General features: G+C 40.9%; 1 protein-coding gene across 1 annotated transcript in view; it reads left to right on the forward strand.

Annotated features, from left to right (window-relative positions):
• Positions 1–1,261: 1,261 nt before the first annotated feature.
• rem2 (RAS (RAD and GEM)-like GTP binding 2) overlaps positions 1,262–26,303 on the forward strand; it is a 35,443-nt gene continuing 10,401 nt past the window's right edge. Inside the window, exons 1-4 of the mRNA XM_085254083.1 lie at positions 1,262–1,799; positions 4,730–5,054; positions 7,630–7,703; positions 21,478–21,655. Of these exons, the coding sequence (XP_085110209.1) occupies positions 1,788–1,799; positions 4,730–5,054; positions 7,630–7,703; positions 21,478–21,655 (589 nt within the window). The 5' untranslated portion in view covers positions 1,262–1,787. The remainder of the gene's footprint in view (positions 1,800–4,729; positions 5,055–7,629; positions 7,704–21,477; positions 21,656–26,303) is intronic.

Below are 26,303 nucleotides of genomic sequence, written 5' to 3' on the forward strand. Positions count from 1 at the left end.
TATTTCTCTGTGATGCTGCCGGTGTTGTTCCAAAAAAGTGATTTCAGAAGTTCCTATGTGTTTTTAATGTCTAGTATCTTCACTTGTATTTTCAAATAGATTGCAGTGAACAGGATTTACAAAGAGCTTATATATAAACAAAGAAATGACCTGTTTTAGAAGTCTCTTTGTGACCTTACATTATTGTAACCACATTATACTCATTGTAGTTCCTTAAAATATTTTTTATAGAAATCTTATGTTATATTTGTTATAACTTTTCATGCCCAGGTTTCGCTTGAAAATTACTTTTTTTAAAGCTGATTGGAATTTCTACCTTGTGATAATATTCCTTTGGGTATAAAATTACTTGATATCATTAATGAGAGATATGTTTGGAATATTTTTGCCAGATCATAGGCCAACAAGTCATTTATACAGCTTAATTACCACAACTAGTTTTCGGCAAATACTGGAAATCATTTTTTGGCACTTGTTGTGTGAAAAAGAAAAAGAATAGAAAAAAAGATTGTCTGTATTTAAACGGTTTTAAATTACGTGTTGACCTATAATCTGTGAAACACATATCAAACATATCTCCCGTGAATGATATCAAGCTGTTTTAGGCCAAAAAGAGAGCAAAGCGACTTTTATATACCCATTATTTATGAACACAAAACTCTGATTGATTAAAAATGTTTTTTTCAAGAGAGGTGGGGCCAGCAGTAAAATTGCAACAAATATAACATAATAGTTACATAAAGATATTTTAAGTGGTCAAAAAGAGCTGGATTGATTATAATGTAGCAGCAGGTACGTAAAGATACTTGCAAAACAGGTCATTTGCTTGTTTTATATATCCTTTTATAACTCCTCCTTAAATCTCGATGATCCCAGACTATTTATCAATATTGGCAAAAATATAGCAAAAATATTATACATTAAAAAAAATTGAAACACCGGAAATCACTTTTTGGCAACACCCTCATTTCTCTGTACAAGCGTTCAGCGGCAGCGCCTTTTTTTCCCCATCCACGAGATGTCTCTCTGCCTCCCCCTGGCGGCCGCTCCGCCTCACAGACAGAAACTGCTAACAGTTGTCAAAACTGAATGATATTTTTTCTACGGGAGCAGCTCAAACCCTGGTGTCTGACACACACACAGTTATTGAAAAGAACTTAACAAGCTTTTTGAAAGCATTAGAGGGGCACACCACCCCATACTCATCACTCCCTTCACCTCCAACCCAAGATCACTCTGCAGTCACTCAAGGGCGCACTCCCACTCCCACACACACACACACACACACACACACACACACACACACACACACACACACACACAGACTGAGAGAGAGAGAGAGATACATGCAGGTGTTAACTGGAGGTGGAGAGAGGAGCGTACAAACTGCTGTCCGCTGGAACTCTTCTCAGAGGACATGAGGGGATGCGTTTCGGTGCCGGTGGCTGTCCGTCCTCATCTCCTTCACATAGAAAGTCGCCTCCTATGCCGAGCGGAGAGGCAGGTATAGAGTCTTCTTCCACCTGGCAGCCTGCTTCTTCCCATCCCGGCGCTCCACGCGCCACACCTCTCATTTCTAGCGAGCGGAAGGAGGAAGGCAGGGAGGAGGTGGAGGTGGAGGGGGGAGGTTTTACTCGGCGGAGAAGGGGAAAATAACATCACGTTAAATGAGTCGCGCGTGCCTTTTGGGTGCCGTGCGTTAAAGCCGTGGTTAATGTGATGCCGGGTCTGCAAGCAGCACAGATGACTTGAGCCTCGTTCTGCAAAGAGAAGACTCACCGATAACCATGGCTGACCAGGTAAGGGGACGCAGATGTTCCACTACAGCCTCGTGCGCTCTGCACAATAGCCAGCCACACACTCCAGGTACGCTGCTACAACACCGCCTACGTTTTTTTTCTGCAGCACACTTTGGTTTCTCACAGCTACACTTTCTATGTGCAGGAATCCCTTTTTTTTTTCACTTTTATTAGATAATTGTTTTATTATTATTATTATTTAGGCTCTTAATTTCTTTCACTATCACGCGAACTTTGACTGCTCATTGGTGACTTAAAGACTGAATATTAATGAACCAGATTTTCTCACCCGGTCTAAACCCCACTTGCTGTTAGGCGTTTCGGCGTTTGCTGTGACAGGATATCTGTGTGTTCTGTAAACCGTCGGCAAGTGTTACACTTCTTAAACGCCTTCGATCCGTTCATATAGTGGAGCACTTAATCCCACAGGTTACTCCATAGATGCTGAGCACAATTATGGATCAGCTGTACAGTAAACACGGCTCGTAAGACTCGAAAGTAAAAAAGACTAACTGGGCTGGAAAGAAACAGCAGTGTCTGTGTGATTGGGCTGCGAGGAAGAGAGAATAAAAACATAGCCTGTAGTATTAATTTTGTATTATGCACTGCTGTTTGCCCCAGTTTCTAGACAGCCTGGCGAGAGAGAGATTAACCCCTGACACGCTGGCGCGATCCGTGGTCACGGTCTCTGCGTAGGAAAGCTCCTCTGAGCGCTGCAGACAATAAAGGCGTGCTTAATTGATTAGATCCTTTGGCTGCTACCTGAGCGACAGGCTTGATGTGTCTGCGTGTGCATGAGAGAGCTACATACTCAAGTGTCACAATCAGCCACACCTTAACTGCATTTTGTTGTAAAAACACTATACAATATTAACAACACTGCAATTACGCTATAGTGCACTTCAAAGGACTGCACTGTTACACTCTGTGCTCTATTTTACACCAGGAAAAGCGTCATGTTAGCAGTCAGAGGATCCTATCTTGAGGCTGGCTGTCCAAACTGTTACATTTCATCCAAGACAGAGGTCTGAATCAGTGTCAGGTCTACAGCCTCCTTACTAGCAAAAACATAATTTTACATTATACCAGTCATACCACACAGTGGTTAAGTCAACGAGCTGTGCAACAGCTTTCTTTCATTTTCTTGTCAGCATTGCTTTGTGACAACAGCAGACAGACTGAATACACATTTTTGAAATTACACTTTCTTTCTTAAAATATCTCAGTTTCATCAGTAGTAGGTGGACTTCTTAAAAAAAAGACATCTCCATGCAACACTATACAAAAACACTACAAATGGTATGTACAGAGTAACTAACAATGCAGTACTGTCACAATAGTCCTGTGAATGTCACAATAGTGATGGTATCACATTCACAGGACAACAGTTCTCTGATACATCGTGATACTGGTGGTGGTCAGAGGGCCCGGTGGCGCCAGTGTCCGGCAGCCTCGCCTCTGTCAGTGCGCCCCAGGGTGGCTGTGGCTACATTGTAGCTTGCCATCACCAGTGTGTGAATGTGTGTGTGAATGGGTGGATGACAGGTTGTGTAAAGCGCTTTGGGGTCCTTAGGGACTAGAAAAGCGCTATACAAATACAGGCCATTTACCATTTACCATATCTGTGGAACCAAATAGAAACTGGGTTTCTTCCATTAACTTTCATTATTCATTTAAAAAACCATTAAATATTAAGTTTGGTGTGTGTGCTGTATGCTATAGTGTACTATTGTATACTAAACTACACTACAGTATAGAGTATTACTATTACTTCTCTTACTATAGTATTCTATGCTATACTATGTGCTACATTATACTATACTATATTAAAATAAACTATAGTATACTTACTATACTATTCTATACTATATGCTACAATATACCGAACCTTTCTGCTATACCTTTTTAGTTTGCTACATTATAGCAACCTACCCAAATCTAATTCAACACGCAAGTTTATGACTTGTAGCTCGTGTCCTGTGACGTGCTCAGCTCAGTAACACAACAGTAGCTGTAAACTGCATTGTAATGTATTTGAGTGTGCTCCTATTATTGTGTCAGTCCCCTTTAATTAAGTGCCAGTACTGTACTTGGCTGTGCCACAGACAGACACAGAGCCACCAATGCTTGGTGCTGCTGTGGAGCTAGATTAATTGCTGTATTAATATTAATGCAGGTCTTCTGTGGTTGACCTGCTGTGGCTGCAAAACACACACTCCCACACACACATGCACTATTGTGCTCGTGCAGAAACACTCACAGCTTTCTCAGCAAAGCCATTGTTCTATACAAAACCACTGGAAGCCTCCAATTATAGATTTCCATTTTTAAAAGACTAAGAATAAAGATGCAGACTTTATGTTTTTGACCTGTTTGCACGTGAATTCCCGCTGTGCACACACTCACCGTGCAGCATATAGCCACCTGAGTGCACTTATTACGCACAGCTGCAGTCTCTTTTTGTCTATCCTTGCCAAATGTTTCCGTGTTACATGCACGCTTCTTGTTGTTCTCTGGTCTCCACCTCATTCTCTGCATCCTTATCAACCTGCTGTCACTTTTCTGTCAGCAGCTCCTACTGCCCTCATATCACCACTCCCCACCTCAACATCACCCTCCTCCTCTCTTAATTTTCCCTTTGACATGCTCTGTGTCTTCATCAGCATCTTTCTCTCACACTGCCATTCATCTGTCTCACCTCTGCTGTTATCACCTCCTTCTCCTTTTATTTTTTACACACATACGCACACAGTGGAAGTACCCTCCCCCTCCCACATTCTCCTGCGATAACATGGACAAGAATAGGCAGCGTTACAGGTAGATCAGCTGTCTGCTTTGAACTTTAAAAATCTGGGAATGCACTCGTGCCAGCAACACCTCCCGCAATGCCCAGTGACAGTCTTTCTTATTTTGTCTCTATTTCACTCTAGTACAGTATGTTTCTAACGACGGCACCCCCGCTTCGACGAGGGAGCACACCCCTGCCTGTCAAGCACCAGCTGCGAAGGGAAGAGGCCGTATCCGAGGACTGTGATTGGATCCCAGGCTTGGAGGAGCCTATCAGTGACACAGCGGTGCCTCGGGATGAGTCCTTCAGCCAATCGGCTGCTGCCCAGTCATCTTACCACAGCCATGGCGGGGCACTGAGGATAGTGCTACTGGGACAGAATGGCGTGGGCAAGTCGTCGCTGGCCTTATCTCTGGCCGGGCAGTCAGACAGATCCCTCTCTATAGACTCTGAGACACAAGCATGTGGTAATGACCTGGACAGAGATTGATGGAATGTCTTCATACATGCATGTTCACCTATATTCATAGTTTGTTTCCACTTAGTTTTTAACTAGGTTTAACCAAGGTTTAACTTTAGAAAACAGTAAAGCACGCTCATCCAACCACAAAATTCACCCAACCACTCTTTGAGCACTTTTGTTTTGCCATATCATGACTACCTAAATCATGTAGTGTCCAAATGTCTAAAAAAGACTGGTGTACATCAGTAGCGCTTATGCATGAAGGCTATACCTTTTTAGTTTACATTAAGTATAAAACCAAAGAGTAAAACTATGTTTAGGTTTACAATTCTGATCCTGAATTTCTCACCTCCAAGAGAGGTTTACAGATTTCCCTTTTTTCCTGTTCTTTTTGCTCAGCTCAGCAAATGCTTTTATATTTAGCATGCAGACATTGTGCAGATTGGTAGGTGGGACCAAGGGATTCTGCACTAATCCGTACCAGCTGTTTCCACCTATTTTGTTTTTCAGTCTAAGCTAGGATAACCAGCTACTAGCTGTAGCTTTAAATATAATAAAGAGACATGTAAAAGGTCTCAGTGACCTCAGCCAGGCAAATGGGATATTCTGGTTTATTGGTCTTCGTGTCATTGGGTATATTTCTACTTAAGGTATACACGTCTACCATTAAAGCTCATTAAAACTGTCCCGACCCTCTTTCCCCCTCTATCAGTCAGCAGGTCTGTCTGTGGCAAAGATCAGTTTAACACCGGGGATAATCAGCTCTTGTCTCGGCCAATCGATAAGTCACTGTCATTAAGAGACGAACGCTCTCCATCATGCATAAAGCTGACGTATCCTTGACATCATCATGTGGTATTCATTGCTGCCAACATTGTACATTTGGATTTATGCATCATACAGGGAGAGAAACAAAAACCCCTCTCAGACAAGGAGCCTTTACATGTTTCCCCAATGCTACTCTTATCATGCCGGGGAATTTAAGTGGTGCACTAAACCGTTCAATTATTCACACATTAAAATTGCAAAGTGTGGAAAGAAAAAAAAAAGACACAACACCTGTTTAATTAGCACTTTTTTAGTAGTTTTGAACAGATGCTCAGAACCATAGCATCTGTGAGTGGAGTAACACCTTACCAGCCAATACGCAAAGTAATTACTTTCCAAAGACAGCATTGATTTACACTGGGAGATTTGTTGTCCCTAAGAGCAGAAATCTCATTGATCCCGGTGAGTTTTCCACAGTTATTGTGTATTTTAATGAAGAAGTGTTTGTGCTAATGGTGTAATGATAGGAAGCTTCAGTTTGTTACGCCTAAATGAATTTACGATATTTAATGGGCACGTACAGTAGCTCCATCTGGCTGCTTTTGTGTATCAAAAAGAATCATTGGATTTTCAAAGTGCTTTGATTTTGCAGCTGTTGCCGGTAACAATTAAAACACGTACAATTAGAAAGAGGGGATCCGTGAGTTTCATGTGGTTACTGGAAGGTAGCGTACCAACGGCAGTCGCCACAGTGATTCCAGACGTGCCTGTATTTTAAATGTATCATAAGATTCAATGTCCATTACTCAAAAAAATTGCCTTTTGAGATCAGATGATGGAAAATTAAGCATGCGATTCAAAATAGTGACACATGATGTGTTATTTCTCTATATCAGGGGTGTCGAACTCCAGGCCTCAAGGGCCGGTGTCCTGCTAGTTTTAGATATCACCCTGGGTCAACACACCTGAATCAAATGATTAGTTCATTACCAGGCATCTGGAGAACTTCAAGACATGTCGAGGAGGTAATTTAGCCTTTAAATCAGCTGTTTTGGATCAAGGACACATCTAAAACCTGCAGGACACCGGCCCTCAAGGCCTGGAGTTCGACACTTGTGCTCTATATGGACTCAATCTTCACTGTCTCATATACGCTGCTGCTGTGAATATTCAAAAATGTCTATTAATCTGCATCTGAAAACATTTCATTCCCAAAATAATAAATCTCGTTTCAAGTAGCATTTGGTAAAAATTGACCTTGACTTATAGGAAATGGGGAAAATCTACCTTTTTGACGAGCTGTTTGAAAAGATTTCCTTCTTCGGTAAGAGTAAAGAGGCTTGGACCGAGAGTCGCCGATAAGGCAGAGCAGTTAGACTGGGCTTTAACATATAGGCTTAAAACATTTGTTTCATGGGATTCCTTGACAGTTAAGAAAATGCGGAATATCACCATCATCATTTAAACTGGAGCAAAATAGCATTAAAACATCTGCATTATACCGCCTTCATAAACACATCATTTAGCTCCAAAGCCCGGTCTTTAAATGCTTTGCTGTAATCTTCACAGATAATGATGTAAGAACTCTAGAGTAGGTCAAGGACAGTTTTTAAGACTTAAACTGGTTCATCAGTGTCTTGAGGCAGAATATGCAGACAATCTACTTAAGTAGTGAATATTGTGATTCATTCTTTTTATCGCCACAATTCCTGTTATGATTTTCTTTTACAACCTGTCAGACCCCCCCTATTTATTCTTAACATGAGCTGCATTGTCCTTTCTTATGTGTGACAAGGGCGTTTTGTTTGCAGGTGAGGGCTACGAGTATACGGTGACAGTGGACGACGAGGACAGCAAAGTCATCATTTTTGACAACTGGAAACAGGTGAGTGACTGATAGCTTCGTCCTCTCTCTGTCTTCTTTTTTACACATTTAAACCAGTTCTGTGTCCCTTCTCACTCAATGCCCTCTTTCTCTTCCCACTCTTTATAATCTTTGCCTGTACTGAAGAACAGGGGAAGCCATTTGTCTGATTTCACGTGTAAAGAGGTGTAAAGAGAGTGCATTCCTACTTTTGCTTTTACACCTACTTGTGCGTTTGCGTGTGTGTCCTCCACTGTAGAGGGAATCCTGGAGAAGCGTTCGCTGTACTTGATCTCTTTGAAGTTCTCTCTCTCAAAAGTGGGAATCACTCAGTAGTTAACAACATATGTTTCGATTTAAATCTGCTGAAAAAAGACGACTTCTTCGCAGGCTAAAATTGCTCCTGCTACGCATCATCGGTCTTTACAGTTGAACAGTGCGTGCAAGTTAATGTGACCTGGTGGTGGTGATTGTCGTAGCAGGAGAAACTTGAGCACCAGCAGCCAGCTTGTCAAAAAAAAAGATCCTTTTGACACAGAGCGTATTATGCAAAACCAAAAGCCGTGCAGTTATTAATGGCTGTTAATAATGTGATGGAACAGCAGAGCCCTCTAATTAGTATGTAGGGTAGATCATCCTATTCCAGATGTCCACTGGGCTTTCTCTTTTCTTAAGGTTGAATTAGTCACATTTAACTCAGGAGCATCCACAGCAGGGGTGCTCACTTCTTCACTTTTCCTGGTGCCCCTTTCTCACCTCCAGTGTTGTTGCCTTGCAGTCGTTGTGTTTGAATACCCTCGTCTGTTCTTTCGGTGGCTTTTTTTCGTGCTTGCTCGCCTCATTCTGCTGGTTAAATCTTGCTGAGAGTTAATTATATTTGTTATTATGTGCGTGTTTATACAAGGCAGGGCATTAAGGCTGAAGCAACAGAAGCAGTACAGCGGGGAGCTTGGAAAGACTCCAGGGCCGTCTGCACTTGGTGGGGCGAGGGGCAGCAACCCTGTTCAGCATCGCGTTTATGCTAGTATTTTGTTTTGTTTTGTTTTGCAGTAATGCCACTAGATACAATATATATGCACACAGTGTCTAAAGGCAGAGTGTCCCACATACAAACAATCAGGTGCAGAAACAGATGTCATCCAGATGTCTAACGCGTGGCCGGGCATTGAACTAGCACAACATTAACCGCCGGGCACTCTCCATCCCAAGAGGCCAGGCTTCTGGTCTTGTAGTGAGCCGCAAGTGTTCTCCATGGGGCAACCCATCCTATACCGAAGTTACCATAGCAACATGCACAGACACACACACACATACGCACTCAAATGTGGCTGAATTAATCACTCACTCGCTCACGCATGAAATGATGCTGGAATAGTCAGCATCCAACCCTGCTGGCTTTGGGGCTTCATCCGTTCTCTGGCCTGGCCCCATCCTCTTCCTTTCCCAGCAATGCAAACTGCCAAAAAAATGTGAAAAGGTGGCATTTACACCCATAGATTGCTCCTTCAAGTACTTCTCAGTTCGACTCACAACTGATTGGTACATGGACGTCAAGTCGGAGCTACAATTTTCCCCGAACTGCAGGGAGCGTTGCACAACAAATCACAGGTAGAGCGCACCGTAAGAGCGAAAGAACCTGTAAATATGTACAGACTGTACCTGCGTGCGTGAATGCACACTCTGCATCGGCCTGGTCAAATGTGTAAAACAACACCAGCAAACACAGCCACAGAAGGCTGAGAGTCTGCTTGGCCAGACACTGGGACGTTGTGAGTGTTGATGACGTTATAGGGATAGGATGGTTTAAATAAGTCACGATGTGCCAGAAATAGAAACACTGGCACACTTGGCGTTGACCTAGCCAGCCTATGTTGTCCTCCACTCTAAGCCTGAGATTGGTCATTGATTTAAGCTTTAAACAGCCAGTAGGGTCTCTGTGTCAAAGACCAAGTGGACACCTTTTCCCTAAGTGAGTCCTGAAGTTTCCATTGTTATTTGATAGCTTAAAATCTTTATATTTATTGTAAGCAACCAAAACGTGCAGCCTCAGGCCTGGAAGAATGTAGGGCAATGATGCACAGTATGCGTGTTTATCAGCATGGAGTGAGGAGAATTTGCTGCTGCACCTAAGGGTAGGATCGTTTATTATGTTAAAGCAAGTCAGGATGCAATTTGGAAGAAGATAATTGCTGCTTGACCACATTTCTTATCTCAATTAGGAAGGAAGAAAAACACAGTTCAACCAGCCAATTCTTGGAGTATTGAATTCTGTCCAGAGAAGCAACTCCCTGGACATTTTTCCCTTTCCTGTTTTGCTGTTGTTTAGTCTTAAGAGAGTCATTCTGCACTATTTACGGTTCCCCATTTCTTGCCCAAATCCATATAAGCTATTATACCTAAGCAGTTCTGTTTGTTTTAGTCTCCGGTGGGACACTCATCTTGTGCAGATAAGTGTGTAAACAAAAATAAAGGTTGAAGTCACAGTTTTGTGTACTATATTTAAGAGATCAATGTCAACTAGAGAAATTGATTTACTGTATATAAGATTTATACTGTTGGTCACAAGTAGATGAACACGACATCAACAAAAAGCATGTTGTTTAGCATTAGCGCTCCGCTAACCCTGCTGCTAACTCTGCTAGCTGCTTCAGCTATCCATTAGCCCGTTTGTTGTTTCTAGTCACTGTACCTAGTAAACACCAGCATAATTTGACATCAGTAGCTATCTAGCATGGTAGCTAATGTAGGGTGACCACATTTTGATTTCCAAAAAAGAGGACACTTAGCTCAATCATGAAGAACTTGCTTAAAGAAACATATTTAACATATTTAAACGATGCCTTCACTGTGCGGTTAATTAATTGTGAAAAAAATATGTCATATAGGCTTTTACAAGTCAACAAGTGCAAAAAAAGAACTTAAAAACCTCTGGAATTAAATAATGGTACAGAAATAATGCTTAATCTGCATAAAAAAAATTACCAGTATGAGGGCTAGACTGGGAGAAAAAATTGACCAGGGTATTTTGACTGGAGACCGGCCCACCAGGTATTATAGGAAAAACCATAAAGCCAAAAAACTTTGGTTGTAAGATTCAGATAATTATTTTTTAAAATCTAGACATTTTAAATGAGAATAAGAAAGAAAGGTATTTCTTTGTGCCCCCTTTTCCCTGTTAATGCCCAACCTGGCCCCCTGGCAAAACTTTGCTAGACCCGCCCCTGCACAGTTACCAGCTGTCAGCTACATAGAAAAGGATCCTGGTGTTATTTGTCTCTCAGAAACAGTTCATAACTTCCCTTCAACTCATATATGCCCACCTTAAAGGTAACCCTGTTTCTCCATCACCTGTTTAGCTCTGATGATTCAGTAAGGACATTTCCTGGTTTCATCTTCATGTTTCCCTCTCACCACATATCCAAACCGATATCATATCACTATCAGTAACATCATAGCACCCGCCCACCTGTATAGAAACTCCGTCATGCTAGCTAGTACGCAGTATGAGTTATTGTAACTGACTGTAAAAAGTTAGCACAATGAAAATAAACTACACCTAAATTTGGTTTATATCTGACCCAGATAGACTGCAGGTCATAACTTCACCTGAAGTTCAGTTCACCTGACACTCGGACCGGCGGCCGCCTCGGGTCTCTCCTCCTCCTGCCTCCCGTTTCCCTCATCCACCTGCTAGCCTCTGTGGAAGCTCCGCCATAGACACCACCAAATAACTGAGTTATTTTTACACACCGGCCAGCATCTGGCCAATCCACCACCTTTGATTGTTTATACCGTTACAAAACAACAACAACAAAACCATCGGCCGTAAAAACGAAAAATCACCATCGGCCCACCAGGCAAATGCCCGGTATGCCCGATGGCCAGTCCAGCTATGGTCAGTACGAGGGAAATTTCTTTTGCAGTTCGTCTGAAAAGATGCACTTGCGCTTTGGGATCGTTTGAACATCATTAGGCGCGTTGCTGCGCGCTGTCAGTCCTGTCCTTGAGTGCAGAACAAGCGCTCACAAAGCAGCAGTTCGGGGATGACGTCACACACATGGGTCCTCGAAAATCCCCCCGGACAGAACGTGAAAAGTGCACATGTCCGGGGAAAAGAGGACGGTTGGTCACCCTAAGCTAATGGTAAAAATTTGCTGACCTGGCTTGTTTCAGATGGATTGACTTATTACCCTCAGCTTCTTTGTTATGTCAGTGTCTATCAGTATTGGCAAAGAATAAAGAAAAGAATAAAAAAAGATGGGAGAAATAGCCTTCAACCATGTTATGAGTGTTAACACTGCATAGCTTGTACATACGTCGGGCAACGTTCTTTTTTAAAATGATAAAATAAGAGTAATAATGGCAAAGAACAATCTAATGTTAGCAAGGTTTTTCTAAGCCCAAAAGTCAGATCAAACCTTATAATTCTATGGTCATGGAACAATTCTAATATTATTAATACTTTATTGTGTTTTGGAAAGAAATCCTCTTTTATCCTCAATGTACATAGAGGTCATGGGTCAAGAACAGAGCAGCATCTGGGCAGGGATTCAGGGATTTACTAATAGACAGTTCTGCAGGGAGCTGGTTCCACACACTGACATATTTCAGCTTGAAACTAGGTCATGCAGGGACACCCATTACTACTTTATCCTTTTGTGTATGTTCTGCTTGTGCACTTGTGTGTGTCTGAGGTGGCGTGCAATAGTCTCCATGGTGCACTAACGGTCTTTATGGTGTACTAAGTCTATGCTGTGATGCCAGCTTTATTCAGCAAGCTGTGGTCATTCATGGTTGGATTATGGAATGGGTATGTGTGTGCAGGCGTGTGTCTGACTTACTCAGTGCAGGCCAGATGGACTCAGATATATGTTTCCTTAGGGTTGTCTTTGTGCAGCAGTAAGTAAGTAAAAGAGAAAGAGCGAACCCACTAACTCGGCATTACATCTGCACTAAGCTTCATCATCCTATTATCAGATTTTGACTACCACAGAGCAAGGTGCTCCTCTGTCCTCTCTTCTTGCATTTGCTCCGCCTTCCTCCTTTGTCCTTTTCCTTGTCATTTTCTGTTCCTCCATTCATCACCTTCGCATCTTTATTGATCTTCCTGCTCTTTCATTTTGCTCTGACAGCCAGTCAGTCAGACAAATACAGCACAGGCCAAAGAGGCAGGCGTGTGGAAAGTGCATGTGATTACTTTTCAGAAAGATGAATGGAGGCTATATACGCCTATATATATATATGTCTGTGTATGTTTGTGAAAATTGTGTGGGGATGTGCTTGACCCTTTTGTTTCCATGTAAAGGCCCTAAAGTAGCTTTGCTTATGTATTTTGTGCTGCAAAGCAAACAGCTTGCAGTCATTCAGGATGTGTGTTTGAAGCAGTGAGAGGATGCTCACACGTCCTCTCAAAAAAGGGCCAAATGCTCTGATTCAGCCTATTTTTTTTAAACCACAACTGGAGGGGATAATAGTCTGAGTGCTCACAGAGCCACAACATGTTATGCAAATCATGCCTGATAAGTGATTCATTGTCCTCACTGTTAATGGATACTGATGTAGTGCGTGGCACTAGCCAGCATGTGAGTGGTTTTTAGAGTGCATGCTAATCTATGTGTGTGTGCATGTGTGGAAAAAGTTGTTTTTATAAAAAAGCTAAAAAAAAAACACAACAATGCATGAAAATTGGTAATCTTTCCAGTTTAATGACAGAGTCGTGTAAAGAAAATAGTCCTTTAAAACGCACATTTGATCGTCTTTGAAACATACAGATAAAAGTGTTGTGCTTGAACAGTAAAAGCCTTCTGTGCTGAAAAGCAAATTTATGACCACTCGTCCACCCCAAATTATTTCAGCTGCAAAGTCAACTCATTTTAAATCCCCCACAACATCACAATGAGGATCTGAACTTTAACTAGTCCTTTCAGTAGCCCTCTATTTAATATTTGGATTTACTACTTTTGTCCTGTCACAAAGTCAGCTTGTGATTAAACTTCTACTTTTGGACCAATGGTCACGATTATCTTCAGGCACTTTTTGATATGATGCAGAGTTCATAATTGAATCAAGGATTACAAGCTGCCCTGTCTCTCAGGCTGTATCTCCTTAAAAGCTATTCTTGGTCTGCACAAATTATATCTGCTGTTCCTCTGTACAAACAATTTCTTAGAAAAACACATCTGTAAATCAGACATTCTGCTCTGGGGCAGAATTTACCGAGGTGGTAAGTCCCGGGCAGGCTGTCTGTCTGACATCAGCAGCATTTTTAATTCTTATTCTTACTTTTATTTTTTCATGTCTATTTAAGCGCAATTTATGACAGTATGTTTGCACTGAAGCACCGCAGCAATTTCCTAATGTTGTAAACCTGCTCAACATTTGGCAATAAAACCCTTTCTGATTCTGATTCTGATTTGCAGAAGATCTTTGCTATGATGAGCAAAACACTCTAGGCTCTGCCCCCACCCCCACCCCCCCACCCCCCCCAAGGAATTTGTATATGAAACGCCACTGAACCCTTCTATTTGACTGTTTCTAACTGATTTACTCGATTATATTCCCTTCATTACAATTTTTCGGACTCTTTTGGTAAAATCACTCTCCATCATTTTATCTGTTCTCAGAACTAATCCATATACACAACCTGACACACACAAAAAAAACCCCAACCCACAGTGTTCAGGACATGTGGTTCCTGGGGAAAACTAGCTTTTCTTCTTTATAATACAGTGAATGCATTACAGTGTACTTTGAATTACCTGCTAAGTTGAAGCCGACGAATGATTTGTTCAGCTTCAGAGTCACGTCTCGGTGCTGGGTCAGGCCCGAGGACAGGCTTTGATCCGATCTTTGATCCTTCGTCTGCAAACTTGCTTCATTTCAATGCTGCTGCGTTGGAGGAGAGGGTCGCTGGTCCAAAGTGGAAAAGAAATGCTTTGGTCTACTTTCACGAGGTTCACCTGACTCATACTGTTGAATTAATCATTGCACTAACAAGACATCTTATAAGACAAAAGCAGACACATTTTAAATATTTACTCTTGGAGGAGATTTGGAGGTTTATTTTATTTCTTTTTAACATAAGATAAACATCACCCAGGTGATTGTTGCAGAAATGACACAGTCTTCAACAACTCAGTGTTCCCACATTTTCAATCTTCACTTATTTTCATGAAATAACGAGAACATGATCTATCACATGAAATTTGTTTTAAGTTACTGTTCTTAATGTTGCAGTTTTCATCATCCTCCTTGTTCACCACCTATATGAGTCTTTAAAAAGTGCTGATTTTGATTCAGAGAATAGTGCAGAAACTTTGTTACACACTTTAAGCTTCTCAAATAGTTTCCACCAGTTCAAAATCAAGTGTTTGAAGTTTCAATGAGATGTACTCCAGCGCAGCTCCATCAATATTATCTTTGCCAGGAACAGGAAATGTGGAGACGTTAAGTCTTAGAAAGCCTTTTCTTTGTCATTTAGAACAGATTCTAACTAAAGCTTTATGTTTATGCTGTTTTTATGGCCCCTAAAAGTCAGCACTAAAACTAAGCATCATGAAACTGAGGCTATCAATAACAGAGAAAGTAATGCACAGTCATTAATGATGGGTAACAGCATGAGGCATAAGGAGGAGTCGTTTGAGGATTTAGCCCAAAGCTACATTCACCCACAGAAAAAAAGGCCATTCTTTATTGATAATTTCAATATAGAGCCAGTATCACAACTGTAGCTTTGGAAACAAATATTGTTCCTTTATTTTAATCGGGGTCGCAGATGCCAACAGACTTAATAAACTAATCCGTAAGGCCAGCAATGTTGTGGGGATGGAGCTGGACTCCCTCAAGGTGGTGTCGGAGAGGCGGATGCTGTCCAAGACAAAGACAATGTTGGATAACACCTCCCACCCACTCCATGACATGCTGGTCAGTCACAGGAGCACGTTCAGTGAGAGACTGAGATTACCGAAAAGCACCACTGAACGACACAGGAAATCATTCCTGCCTGTGGCCATCTCCCTGTACAACGCATCCACTTAACACACTGTTTGCTGCTACAACTACACATGTTTCTTTTCCAACTATTTATTTATGAGTGACTTATGTATGTATGTATGTATATATATGTATATATTGTACTATTCTTAGTTAGTGTATTGTCTGTCTTGTCTTAAAGTTGGTTTAAAATGGAGCACTGTAACAAAAAATAATTTCCCCCAGGGATCAATAAAGTATTCTGATTCTGATTCTGATGACTGTGTAATCATCTGAGTCTGAGAAGCTCAGCCCCAGTGCAGGGAAAATTCAGACATATCTATTTATACATAATTATTCCTACCCATATGGAAAAGATATATATAAATCTTATAAAGTTTGTATCTGTCTTGTGTGAAACTTGTATGAAAAGCATACAAGAGTGAAAACAGATATAAGATCCCTTGAAAAATTATATAATGAAACTTGTATGTTTTGGATACTTACTAAAACAATATATGAAAGTAATGAGAAAGTGGCTACTTTCATGAGTAAATCATGTAAGCCTTATATGATTTACTCATGAAAGTGGCCACTTTCATGAGTAGTCACATATAAGTTTTTACTAGAGCAGGGCGATATGGCCCAAAATATTGATCACGATATATATTTGAAAATTTGCGATAACGATATAACCGACGATATAATTGATGCGAGACAAAATACAACTCCACAACATTACTAGCGCAAAAAGACAACCTTCCATTTATTTCACTAAAACAAGAAGCTGGTTTTTATGTACATTAAAGCTTTGTAAAAATGTAACAGTGCAAATGCAAATTTCTAGCTGAAAGTTTAACCAAAAGGCATTTCCAGTAGAAATGGGCTGACATATCCTGAGCATAACCATGTATAATATCCACTGAAGTTAAAAAGAGGTGCTTTGCAACATTAAACTGCAGTGTGCAGTACGTATGTTTCGGACCATAAGGTGCACGGGATTATAAGGCACATTAAATGGCCTGTATTTTATATAGCGCTTTACTAGTCCCTAAGGACCCCAAAGCGCTTTACATATCCAGTCATCCACCCATTCACGCACACATTCAAACACTGGTGATGGCAAGCTACATTGTAGCCACAGCCACCCTGGGGCGCACTGACAGAGGCGAGGCTGCCGGACACTGGCGCCACCGGGCCCTCTGACCACCACCAGTAGGCAACGGGTGAAGTGTCTTGCCCAAGGACACAACGACTGAGACTGTCCAAGCCGGGGCTCGAACCGGCAACCTTCCGATTACAAGGCGAACTCCCAACATTAAGCGAAACAAAGCAGTCAGATAAATCAAACTTTATTAAACTCATTCTTCTTGCTTCCTCCACTTCTGTACCATTGATTCATTAATGTTGAATTCTCTGGCAGCTGCTCTATTCCCATGTTGTTGCAGTATATTAATGACTAACCTCGTATTGTGGATGGATTATCTCAGTTGTTCTCCTGACTGAAGTTTCGTCCGTTTACAACATCCTGCCATGTGATTGCATTTGTCTCTAACCATGAGGAACCTTCACGTTAACTTTTATAAGTGGAAAAGTGTTAGTGTTCGTCCTCCAGCTTCACTGTTTATGTTATGCTAACATAGCTGTGTCGCTAGCGATTACGTAGCCCATCATTATATACCAGCTAGCCCAACTTCAGTAACCCTACAAACGTCACTGCTGTTTAGTTTCCTGTCTTCATTTATGTTGGAAGTGATAGCAGAGCTGTACGTTTGAATTTTTTCAGAAATCTCTCAGTCAGAACATGCTATATCATGTTTAGGTAACTAGCGAAACTAGCGAGCTAACTTCCGCTAGCTTCCTGCTAACTTCTAACTCCGTTAAATGTAATACATTTTGTTTTCATGGATGCCTGGAAGTTAAACTTCATAGTTACACCTGGTAAAGCAGCAACGCTGATCGTTTTATTAAAGATGAAAGAATTTAGACAGTTTTTAACTCTCAGTGATGCTGCAGTGTTCGTTTGACCTGAAGTGTACGGAGTTTAGGACCCAGATTACTCCCAGATTTAAGAGCATCTTAGTCCGACAAATACGACAATAACGACGGCCGCTTGTATGTTCTGCAAAAAAATGTGCTTTGTTGTGTATCTGACAGACAAACACCAAACCAGTTCCACATCACTGAAGTTGCACCATTTTTACAAACCAATTCTGGTTCATCTGTTTCACTCAACAATCGGCCATGTGCGTATGAAAACAAAGGCACTGCGCATGCGCGTTTTACTCATATTCTATCGCGATATTTCATTTTCCTATCGTTGCCTAACATTATACCGGTATTACCGTGAACGGTATAATATGGCCCAGCCCTAGTTTTTCCATATGGGTAGATAGTCAAACTTATGGATCAGATCCAGGGATATGTGAATATTGAATGTGTTATTCCAAAACAAATCTACTACTCTGACTTCTTTCAACTCTACTGAGAAGTCCTCCAGACTTTGAAACTTAGCACTAAAAGGTTTCCCTCAAAAAAAACGAAGTGGTCCCAGGACTGATGAACACTTCTTTTGTGTTTCTGAGCATTTAGCTGTGCCTCCTGTGTTGCGCTTGTCTGAATATCGCTGCCTTTTGTCTGTCTTGCTTTCATTTCAATTCCTGGTTTATTTTAAAGGTTAGTTCTTTTTGTGGATATTTGGGTTTTTAATTCCTTCTTTTATTCCCTTCCCTACCCTTGTTATTTTCTTGTTTGACTTCACCCTGGTGTTTACACAGTTTGCATTCATCCTGCTGGCTCTCTGCATTTGGTTTCCTCTTCTTCAGTTGCATTGGTTTGTTGGATTTTCACATTTTGGCAAAATGTTGTTCAATTCAGCCAGACGAGTCCCTGTTTTTAATCTTGATAATTCCATTAAATTCCCCTGAATGCTCTATTAGTACTGTGTGAATGTTGTGGATGATTGTATGTGCACGCGTGCCTGGCTTTTGTATTTGTGTGTGCATGGGAGGAGTTGGTATTGACAGATGGCCTGCTCTCCGTGAACAGAGAGAAGCTGCTTAATCAAGAGAGGGAGAGAGTTGGCGCTGTCCCGAGTTGCTCTGCCTCCGTTTGATAGAGAGGTGTATTTACTTGGTCACAGCCTTCTTCCTGGATCGGTTCATTGCCCATCTAATCGATGTCTACTCTATTTTTGTACGGCTTTTCTCGCAAAGATTTGTCCCTGATTCTTTCTCTGTCTTGTTTTCATTCTTCCTCCTGATCCCCCCCCCCCCCCCCAATTCATCAGTGACAGGTGGCCGGTGGCTCCCGTCCCCCTCCTTCCTTTTCCTCTGCTTGTCTTTTGCTGTGTGCTGTCAAACAGATAGCCTGCCAAGGTGCTCCCCATGAATTTCCTGCTCCGGGGTCTGATCGGGCAGTTCTTGGCCGCTTCAGATTGTTTGAATTTTTCAGCCGTCTGAAACTCTCTGGAGGGCTGGGATGTTTACCTTGGGAGCTGTAGATGTAGGGCACAGGCATGGGCACGCTCACACAAGCAGACTGTATGCGGTCCCAATTCAGCAGGCAAATTGGATCATCTGGTCGAAATAAGTTATTTTTTATTGATCCAGTCTTTTGTGGTTGTGTCCTATTTTCAGCTGAACTATGAATAGATTATGTCTGCTGATGGAATGCTATAGATTTAAGGTTTTGGATTAAACCAACCATCAAATATAATTCCTTTATTTTACAGTAAAGTCAAGAGAAAAGCTCCAAGCTAAAGAATGTTATATAAACTTAATTCTCTGCTATTGCGCCACAAAATGGGAACAGAAATGCACTGCACTTGTATTCCTTTATAGCTAAAGACTGCATGCATAGTCTGTGTTTCCCAAAGACTGGATATAAAACTTTGTACTTTCCACTTTATGGTTCTATTTTCATAATGGTTCCTGTATTATCGACATGTAGCCTCGAGAACGAGGCCTGACATTACACTGTGTGGTTTGGTTTCAGGTTTCTGTCTTTGGGAGAAAAATGGTTTGTATTGATTCAGTTTGTTCAACATAAGATGAAATGTCTTTCGTTTTAACCGTTTTGACCCCACTGACCCATTCACAAATCTATATTTCCATGTGCACGCTATTGTGGAGAAACTTTGCTGAACCCACAAAACCTCAGTGTCATGTTGTCATTGTCATGAAGGGAGCAGTTAGCTATGGATGCAAATATGTTCCTATGCACTAATAGCATTTGCCCGATGGCAATAGCTATTAGTGCAAAAAGACCTTTGGTCCTATCAAAGTCTATGGGGAAACCGCTTTATCTCTTAAGTTTTGTAAACATTTAACTGCTGAGTTCTTGAGGTCAGTCATTTGATTTGGGTCATACTGAATAAAAAAAGCCAAGTCTCGGTTACACCATGTTTCAAAATTGAGCATTATCCTGGGTATGAAACACGCAACTGCATGACTTGTCAATCACAAGTTGTTTGCCAAAGACTGTGTAGTATCACAGTCAGACCCACCCCTCCACATCATATGCATTTTTTAGCAGTCATGGAGGTTATACTGTCTCTGGGACTGACTTTATATTGAAGCCAGTCTCAAGTGGTTCTTCAAGTAACTGCAGCTTTTTCAGTTTAGCTTTATTTTTCCAAACCAGGAAAAGTTTCAGCTTGTACATCTTGTCACTTGGCAGATCTTTTTAGTTTTATAGTTGGTCTCCTGCAGTGAATACTTTCTCTTTAACAACAAACAGCAGAAAAACTAACTAGGTTCTAGCTTTAATGTTTGCCGTGGGTGCTGTTAGTGTACAGCGGTTTATCAAGGAAGGTTGGTGGTTTGATTCTTGGCTGCTGCAGTCTGCATGCCAAATGCCATCGGGAAAGATACTAAGTCCAAGTTTCTCCGATGCGTTCACTGGAGTGTTAGACAGAAAGCATAGAAAAAAGTGTTGGTCTACATAAGGCATGTTTTATAAAGGGCTTTGATTGCTTAAGTAAAGTAAAAAAGCGCTATATAAGAACCAGTCCATTTATCATGGCTTTAATGAAAGTCTAATCTCCCTGACCACAAGGTCAAACTTAAATGTAAAAGCACGTTTTAGCCACAGACAGTTCAGTTTCCTTAATCTTGACTGTCTAATATCACTCACCCAACAATAGCTGTGTGACTGCTGCAACAGCAGAGAAGACATTATTTTGAAAGCATGCTAGACTGGCTCAGCAAGTGATCAGCTGGGAGGGACTGAGCCACGATTGCTTGCTGGACATGATTTTTTTCAGTTAGCTTGCCATGACCGATTTTGCACCCACGGACCACCTTCAGTCCAATGTAAACGCAGCCAGCTGAATCGAGAGGAAACGCAATAGAGGGCGAACATGGTCCCAGGCAGTTACAAGCTGCTGTTTCTGCAAGAGCCACTCGGGCTAATTGAGCCTCTGTGACAGGAAGCCCCGACGGGATGTTGGTGCTCACTTTTAAGAGGGTCAGGCAATTCAAAGTGAAGCGTGACAGGCACATAGTCAAGTTGAGCAAAGAACCCCTCTGAGTCCTCTCGTGGGACAGTGATAAAAATTTGAGTACTTGGAAATAGCATTGATGCCATTCCCATGGCTTTGAACAAACACACCAGCAGGCACTGGAGAGGCAATTTTAAAAAGCAGTTGAATAACAAATGATCAATTTGTTGGCGGAATGCAACACGATCTTCTGTAATGGTTAGTAGACACCTGACATTCCACACCTGCTCTGCTGTCACCTGATCTCTCTTTTTACGTGTGCACACCGGTCTGTTCCACCAAGGTGTTTGTATAATACATGTGTGTGTTTGCAATTCACAGGACCTCTCCACACTGCAGTGCGATGTGTGTATCCTGGTCTTCTCAGTGACAGACAGGCGAAGTTTTCACCGCACCGCCCAGCTCCGCCTCCTTCTCAGGGAGTCCCAGCCACAAACCCCAATCATCCTTGTGGGCAACAAGAGTGACCTAGTGCGGTCCCGTGAAATCAGCTCCGAGGGTAGGTAGAAGGATGGATGCTGGTGTGTAGTATAACCTGTATGTAAAAAAAGAAAGACCCATGATGAATTCTCACATTCTTCCCAGTAACCTCCCAGTCACCCCTGTACCAACTGTAACAGGGAGCAGATTTTTAGACTGCCTCAGTGCTGAAACTGTTAGCATGGGGTTGTGGTAATATGAATACACATTACTGCAATAACATTAGTGCCTTCTCTGGATTTTAAAAGAAGACACTTTCAACACATAACTAGAATTTTAGCTGTAATCATCAAGGGAAATGTAAAAAAAATGCATTTACACCAGTGCATTCATGATGACTCATTTATTATATTAGCAAAATCCAGGTGTATGGAGGGCCACAAGTGCCAACATGAATTAAATGAATACACAATTAAATAATTTATTAAATGTTTTAAATTATTTGAAAGCCCATGTAATTAATTATTTATATATCTAATTAATTAATTAATTCCCATTTTTAATCATTAATGACACATTCAATTAATTATTTAATAATTTATTTTATTCATTTTGGCATCTGTGGACCTCCGTATTTTTGTGCTGCACTTTTTATTCATTTTGTATTTAGTGATTAATCTAACTAAATCCCATCTTGGATACAAACGGAGAACCTAACATTGCATTCGCAGGGGAATGATGATTTAAAAATGCACGACAAACAAATTAATCAGACATTTTCCTGCAGTAGCTTCTCTCACAAAAGAAGTGTGTTCCAGAGGTTTACTGTTTTTATTGCGAGACTAAATCTGATTAAAGTTTAAAGCGTCAGTGGTGAGCGCAGACAAATATGCAATTCCTTTGAAAATGTACAAAGTCCTAACATCAGCGCTGCAAAAATCACAGAAGCCTTCTTTGTCATTGCTGTTTTCCAGTTTTTAAACCTTTAATCTCTGCAGTTGACATATCTGAGCGTGACGCAGCTGCCTAACTTTCCCATGGACTCTGCCTCATTTGTAATGTTTATCATGTACGGGCTTATTGGAAATGATGTTTCTGGGTGAATGACGCAAGAAAAGAAACAAATGAAAAATTGTAATGCACTCTCTTTGTCCACTTTCCTTTATTCCTCCCCAAATGTAACATCCTAAACACACAATAGGATCTGGTCAGTACCGATGCTTTCGGTGCTGGTTATAATAGATAAGAATGCCTAAAAGCCCAAAATGAAAATGTTTAGTTAATAGGCACACATTTTCCCCAGAGAATAGTGTGTGCTTTGTACAATTACTCATCAGTCCCTTCTGTTTACCCTCTTCTCTGCCTTGGCTCATCTGTCTCTCTCTGCACGCTGTTTTACCATAAATCTTCCTCAAGGCTGACATCATCTCAATTAGAAGCCGTCTTTGGGGATCTATCTTTGATCAGCAAAATCAATTTCTTCACTGTTTACAATATCCAGGGATTAATGCTCTGTGGTAGACAAAGTTCCCATGAGGAGATCTGTTGCTACAAACTGATGAGATGTTAATATGGAGTAACTATGAAAGCTGTTTACCCCAGTTGGCTTTTTAAAAAACAAAAATGTTGTATTATTCTACCGAACTCAATCAAAGTGGGCGTGATTAGGCTTTTTGAGAGTGATGAACAGAATGACTGTATAGTATAAAAATCAAATAAGAAAAGTTGACCAAACACAAGATTTCCTTGGTGGTTGATTACTCACCTCTATATACACAGGTAGCCAAATCAAGTCAAGAAACCATAATTTCATGTTATTTATTGAGTTAAAAAAGCAGCATAAATCCCACAGATCTTAGAGTTAACTTTTCTTTGCTAAACAACCCTGCTGGGCAGCGAGCTTCGCACGCTTTTGCATATTTTTGGCGTTCGGCACTGAAGTTAAATAAATTCAGTGAGGGAGAAACAAGCAATTCTACACTGAATTCATTTGGTGACAATCCACTGAACACAGATCAGACCACGGGCAGGTTATAATTTGGCTGGACTTTTATGGGTGAATTTTTATGAAGCTCTGCCAGGCAAACCCATTACCCGGATTTCATTAATGTTTCAAACAGGAGCTGGGTGAAGAGTGGTGGTAGCTGAAAAAAAAGAGAGAGAAAGAGTGACAGCCCAGTTTGACCTTGATCTAAATTTGTAATTGTGTCATATATGGCTGTGATCTTAAGCCTTCACTGTCATCTCTGCAGTTTCAATTTATATTCATTTATATATTTAACTCCGTGTCCCTCGGCGCTGCTTGATGTTTTGTTTTTTGTTTGTTTTCCAGAAGGCATATCTCTGATTGGATAATCTCCCTTTTACAGTGCACAGCTGCTCTTACAATCTTTACGTATGTTTGTCCTCATCATATATTCACAACTGGCTGCATTTACATCCACATATTAAACGTGCTACAAGCAGACTCCCTCATCTCGCTCTATCTTCTCGCTGCTTGATGTCAGCGAGGCGGTTTCAAAGAGAGGGCTTTGATAAGAGGAACGGGAAGGAGAGGAGTGACGCAGGGAAGGGCAAATGTACGAGAATGCTGTGCGTATGAAAGAGAGCCTCAATTTGGGGTGATGTGTGAAATGCATAGTGGAGTGGCGCGTGCGCTGGGGAAGAGTGCGGCTTATTTTGCCCTTCAAAAGAACCACTCTGAGTTCTTACACAATCAGATTGGGCATATTTCAGCAGAGGTTATACTGTTTGTGCTACATCCATGTGCCAGTTTTGCCACACATCAATATTGTGAGTGTGCATCTCTAAAATTTTTGTTATTAGGTAGCATTCATTTAAAAATTACTAACGGCCTGCCAGTGTTATTGAATTCTGCTCTTTTTTGACTATTCAGTCACAAAAGTTTTTAAAAGACCCCCACAAGCCGCTGCTGCTGGCTGTGACAGGCGTAAAAGCTAAATTGTCTCATTTGTAATCTGGACGAACTGTCATTGATCGGAGATCAGCTTCACTAGCAGATAAAATGAAAGCTTAAATTGTGAGTCTGAATCAAAGTCTGGACAGAGTGCATGTTAGCCCTTACTCGACTCAGCTTTTAATGCTAAAGCAATTTTGATGTGAACATCCAGTGACTTACTGTAATGTGGAATGATTGCTCGTCCTACCAAACTGTCCTAAAAAAGCCAACTCATCTCTGCAGCTCTACCATGCATTTACTTTTAACTCTTTGGATTGGTTTTATTACTGTAAATGTACATAGATCATTTAAGTGGAACCCAGTGAATAAATAAAACCTTTTCAAACCACTTATAATAAAGCTAGGCTAGATAACGTGTACTCATATCACATAACAACAGAGTCAAAGTAAATATGTGGACCCTGATATTATTTTAAGGACCTGTTGGGGACAAAAGAAAAAGTAAAGTAGGGCCATGAACATGTTTTAAATGAGATGCAAATGATATGCTGATGTGCTAGATAAATAACTTCATGATCTATAGATGGACAGACTCTTTCAAAACTTGAATATGTTTTTGTCAGAAAAGTTTCATGCTTTTTTTCCTGAGTTCGGAAGTTTAACAAATACCCAGCAAACAGAAGCACTATGGCCACATCCACTTGGGGCCCATGCATGATGAGTGTGGGTCTGCTTGTGCTTATGCAGGCTCACAGTTCACCAACATCTGCACACAGGCATGTTTACTAGGTTTGTTTAAGGGATGTTGACACTGGTAAAATAAGATGAAAGGAATATTTTTGATTAAATATGGCAATGTACAATTAAAGACTTAGAGCAATCCAACTCTCTCATCTTCATGAGGGAATCTTCAAGTTTGGCACAAATTCTCTTGAGATTACAGTTTGTTGTAGTATCCACACTAAATGTATGGTTACTTATTTCTTCGATGCCTAAAACTCAAGAATTCATACACTAACCTATCTATTATAGCCAAAAGGTTAACAGTCAACATCACAGAGTTGAGCAAAATACATGGTCATGTCATGGTCATGGTTTACAGCTGGAAAAAGACAGAGTGCCCATTTTATGTTGAGAAGTAGTTGCTGCAAAAAGTGATGATCTTGGAGTTTGTTTATGTGTCAGGGTCAGGTAAAAGTAAAGACAAAGCTGTTGAGTTACTAGTCCAGAGCATATATATGTGCCATATTGCACAATGATATAAGTATTATTAATCAAGATTAATAGGCTGAGTATTGTGTACACATATTGGACTGTACTTGCTCACATAAAGAACCTAACGATCGGCACTATATCAGCACTGTGTTGTGTTTGTGCTTTGGTGTGAGAAGCAACAAGAATGTACCTACCTGTTGCTATAAGGTTTTATTGATGGGTTTGTTTTGGAGCATTTCTGACCCCTAGTGGCCAAAATATGATATTTGCTGCTTTAATATTAAAAAAACCATAAAGAAAGGGTTTGGGCAGGCAATAATAACAAAGCTTTGAGGATTGTTAGTTGGAAAACTGAATTTGATAAATCAATGTTAGATTTTTATCTGCAGTAATGTCAGACAATAATATGTCAACTACTGTGTGCTTTTAATGAAATTTGGTCAGAAACATGCATTTGGTGTATTTGCATTGTGATATATTTGAAATAACTACACTTATCCTTGGTTATAGATGTCTCTGTATACATCAATAAAATGCAGTGAATGAACAAAAGAGGAATCTAAATCAAATCAATATTTGGTGTGACCACACT

The sequence above is a fragment of the Mchenga conophoros genome, linkage group LG18 (genome assembly GCF_057382185.1).
Source record: "Mchenga conophoros isolate Kocher_MC1m ecotype Shallow Benthic linkage group LG18, M_conophoros_male_GT1.1, whole genome shotgun sequence".
NCBI classification, from domain to species: Eukaryota; Metazoa; Chordata; class Actinopteri; order Cichliformes; family Cichlidae; genus Mchenga; species Mchenga conophoros.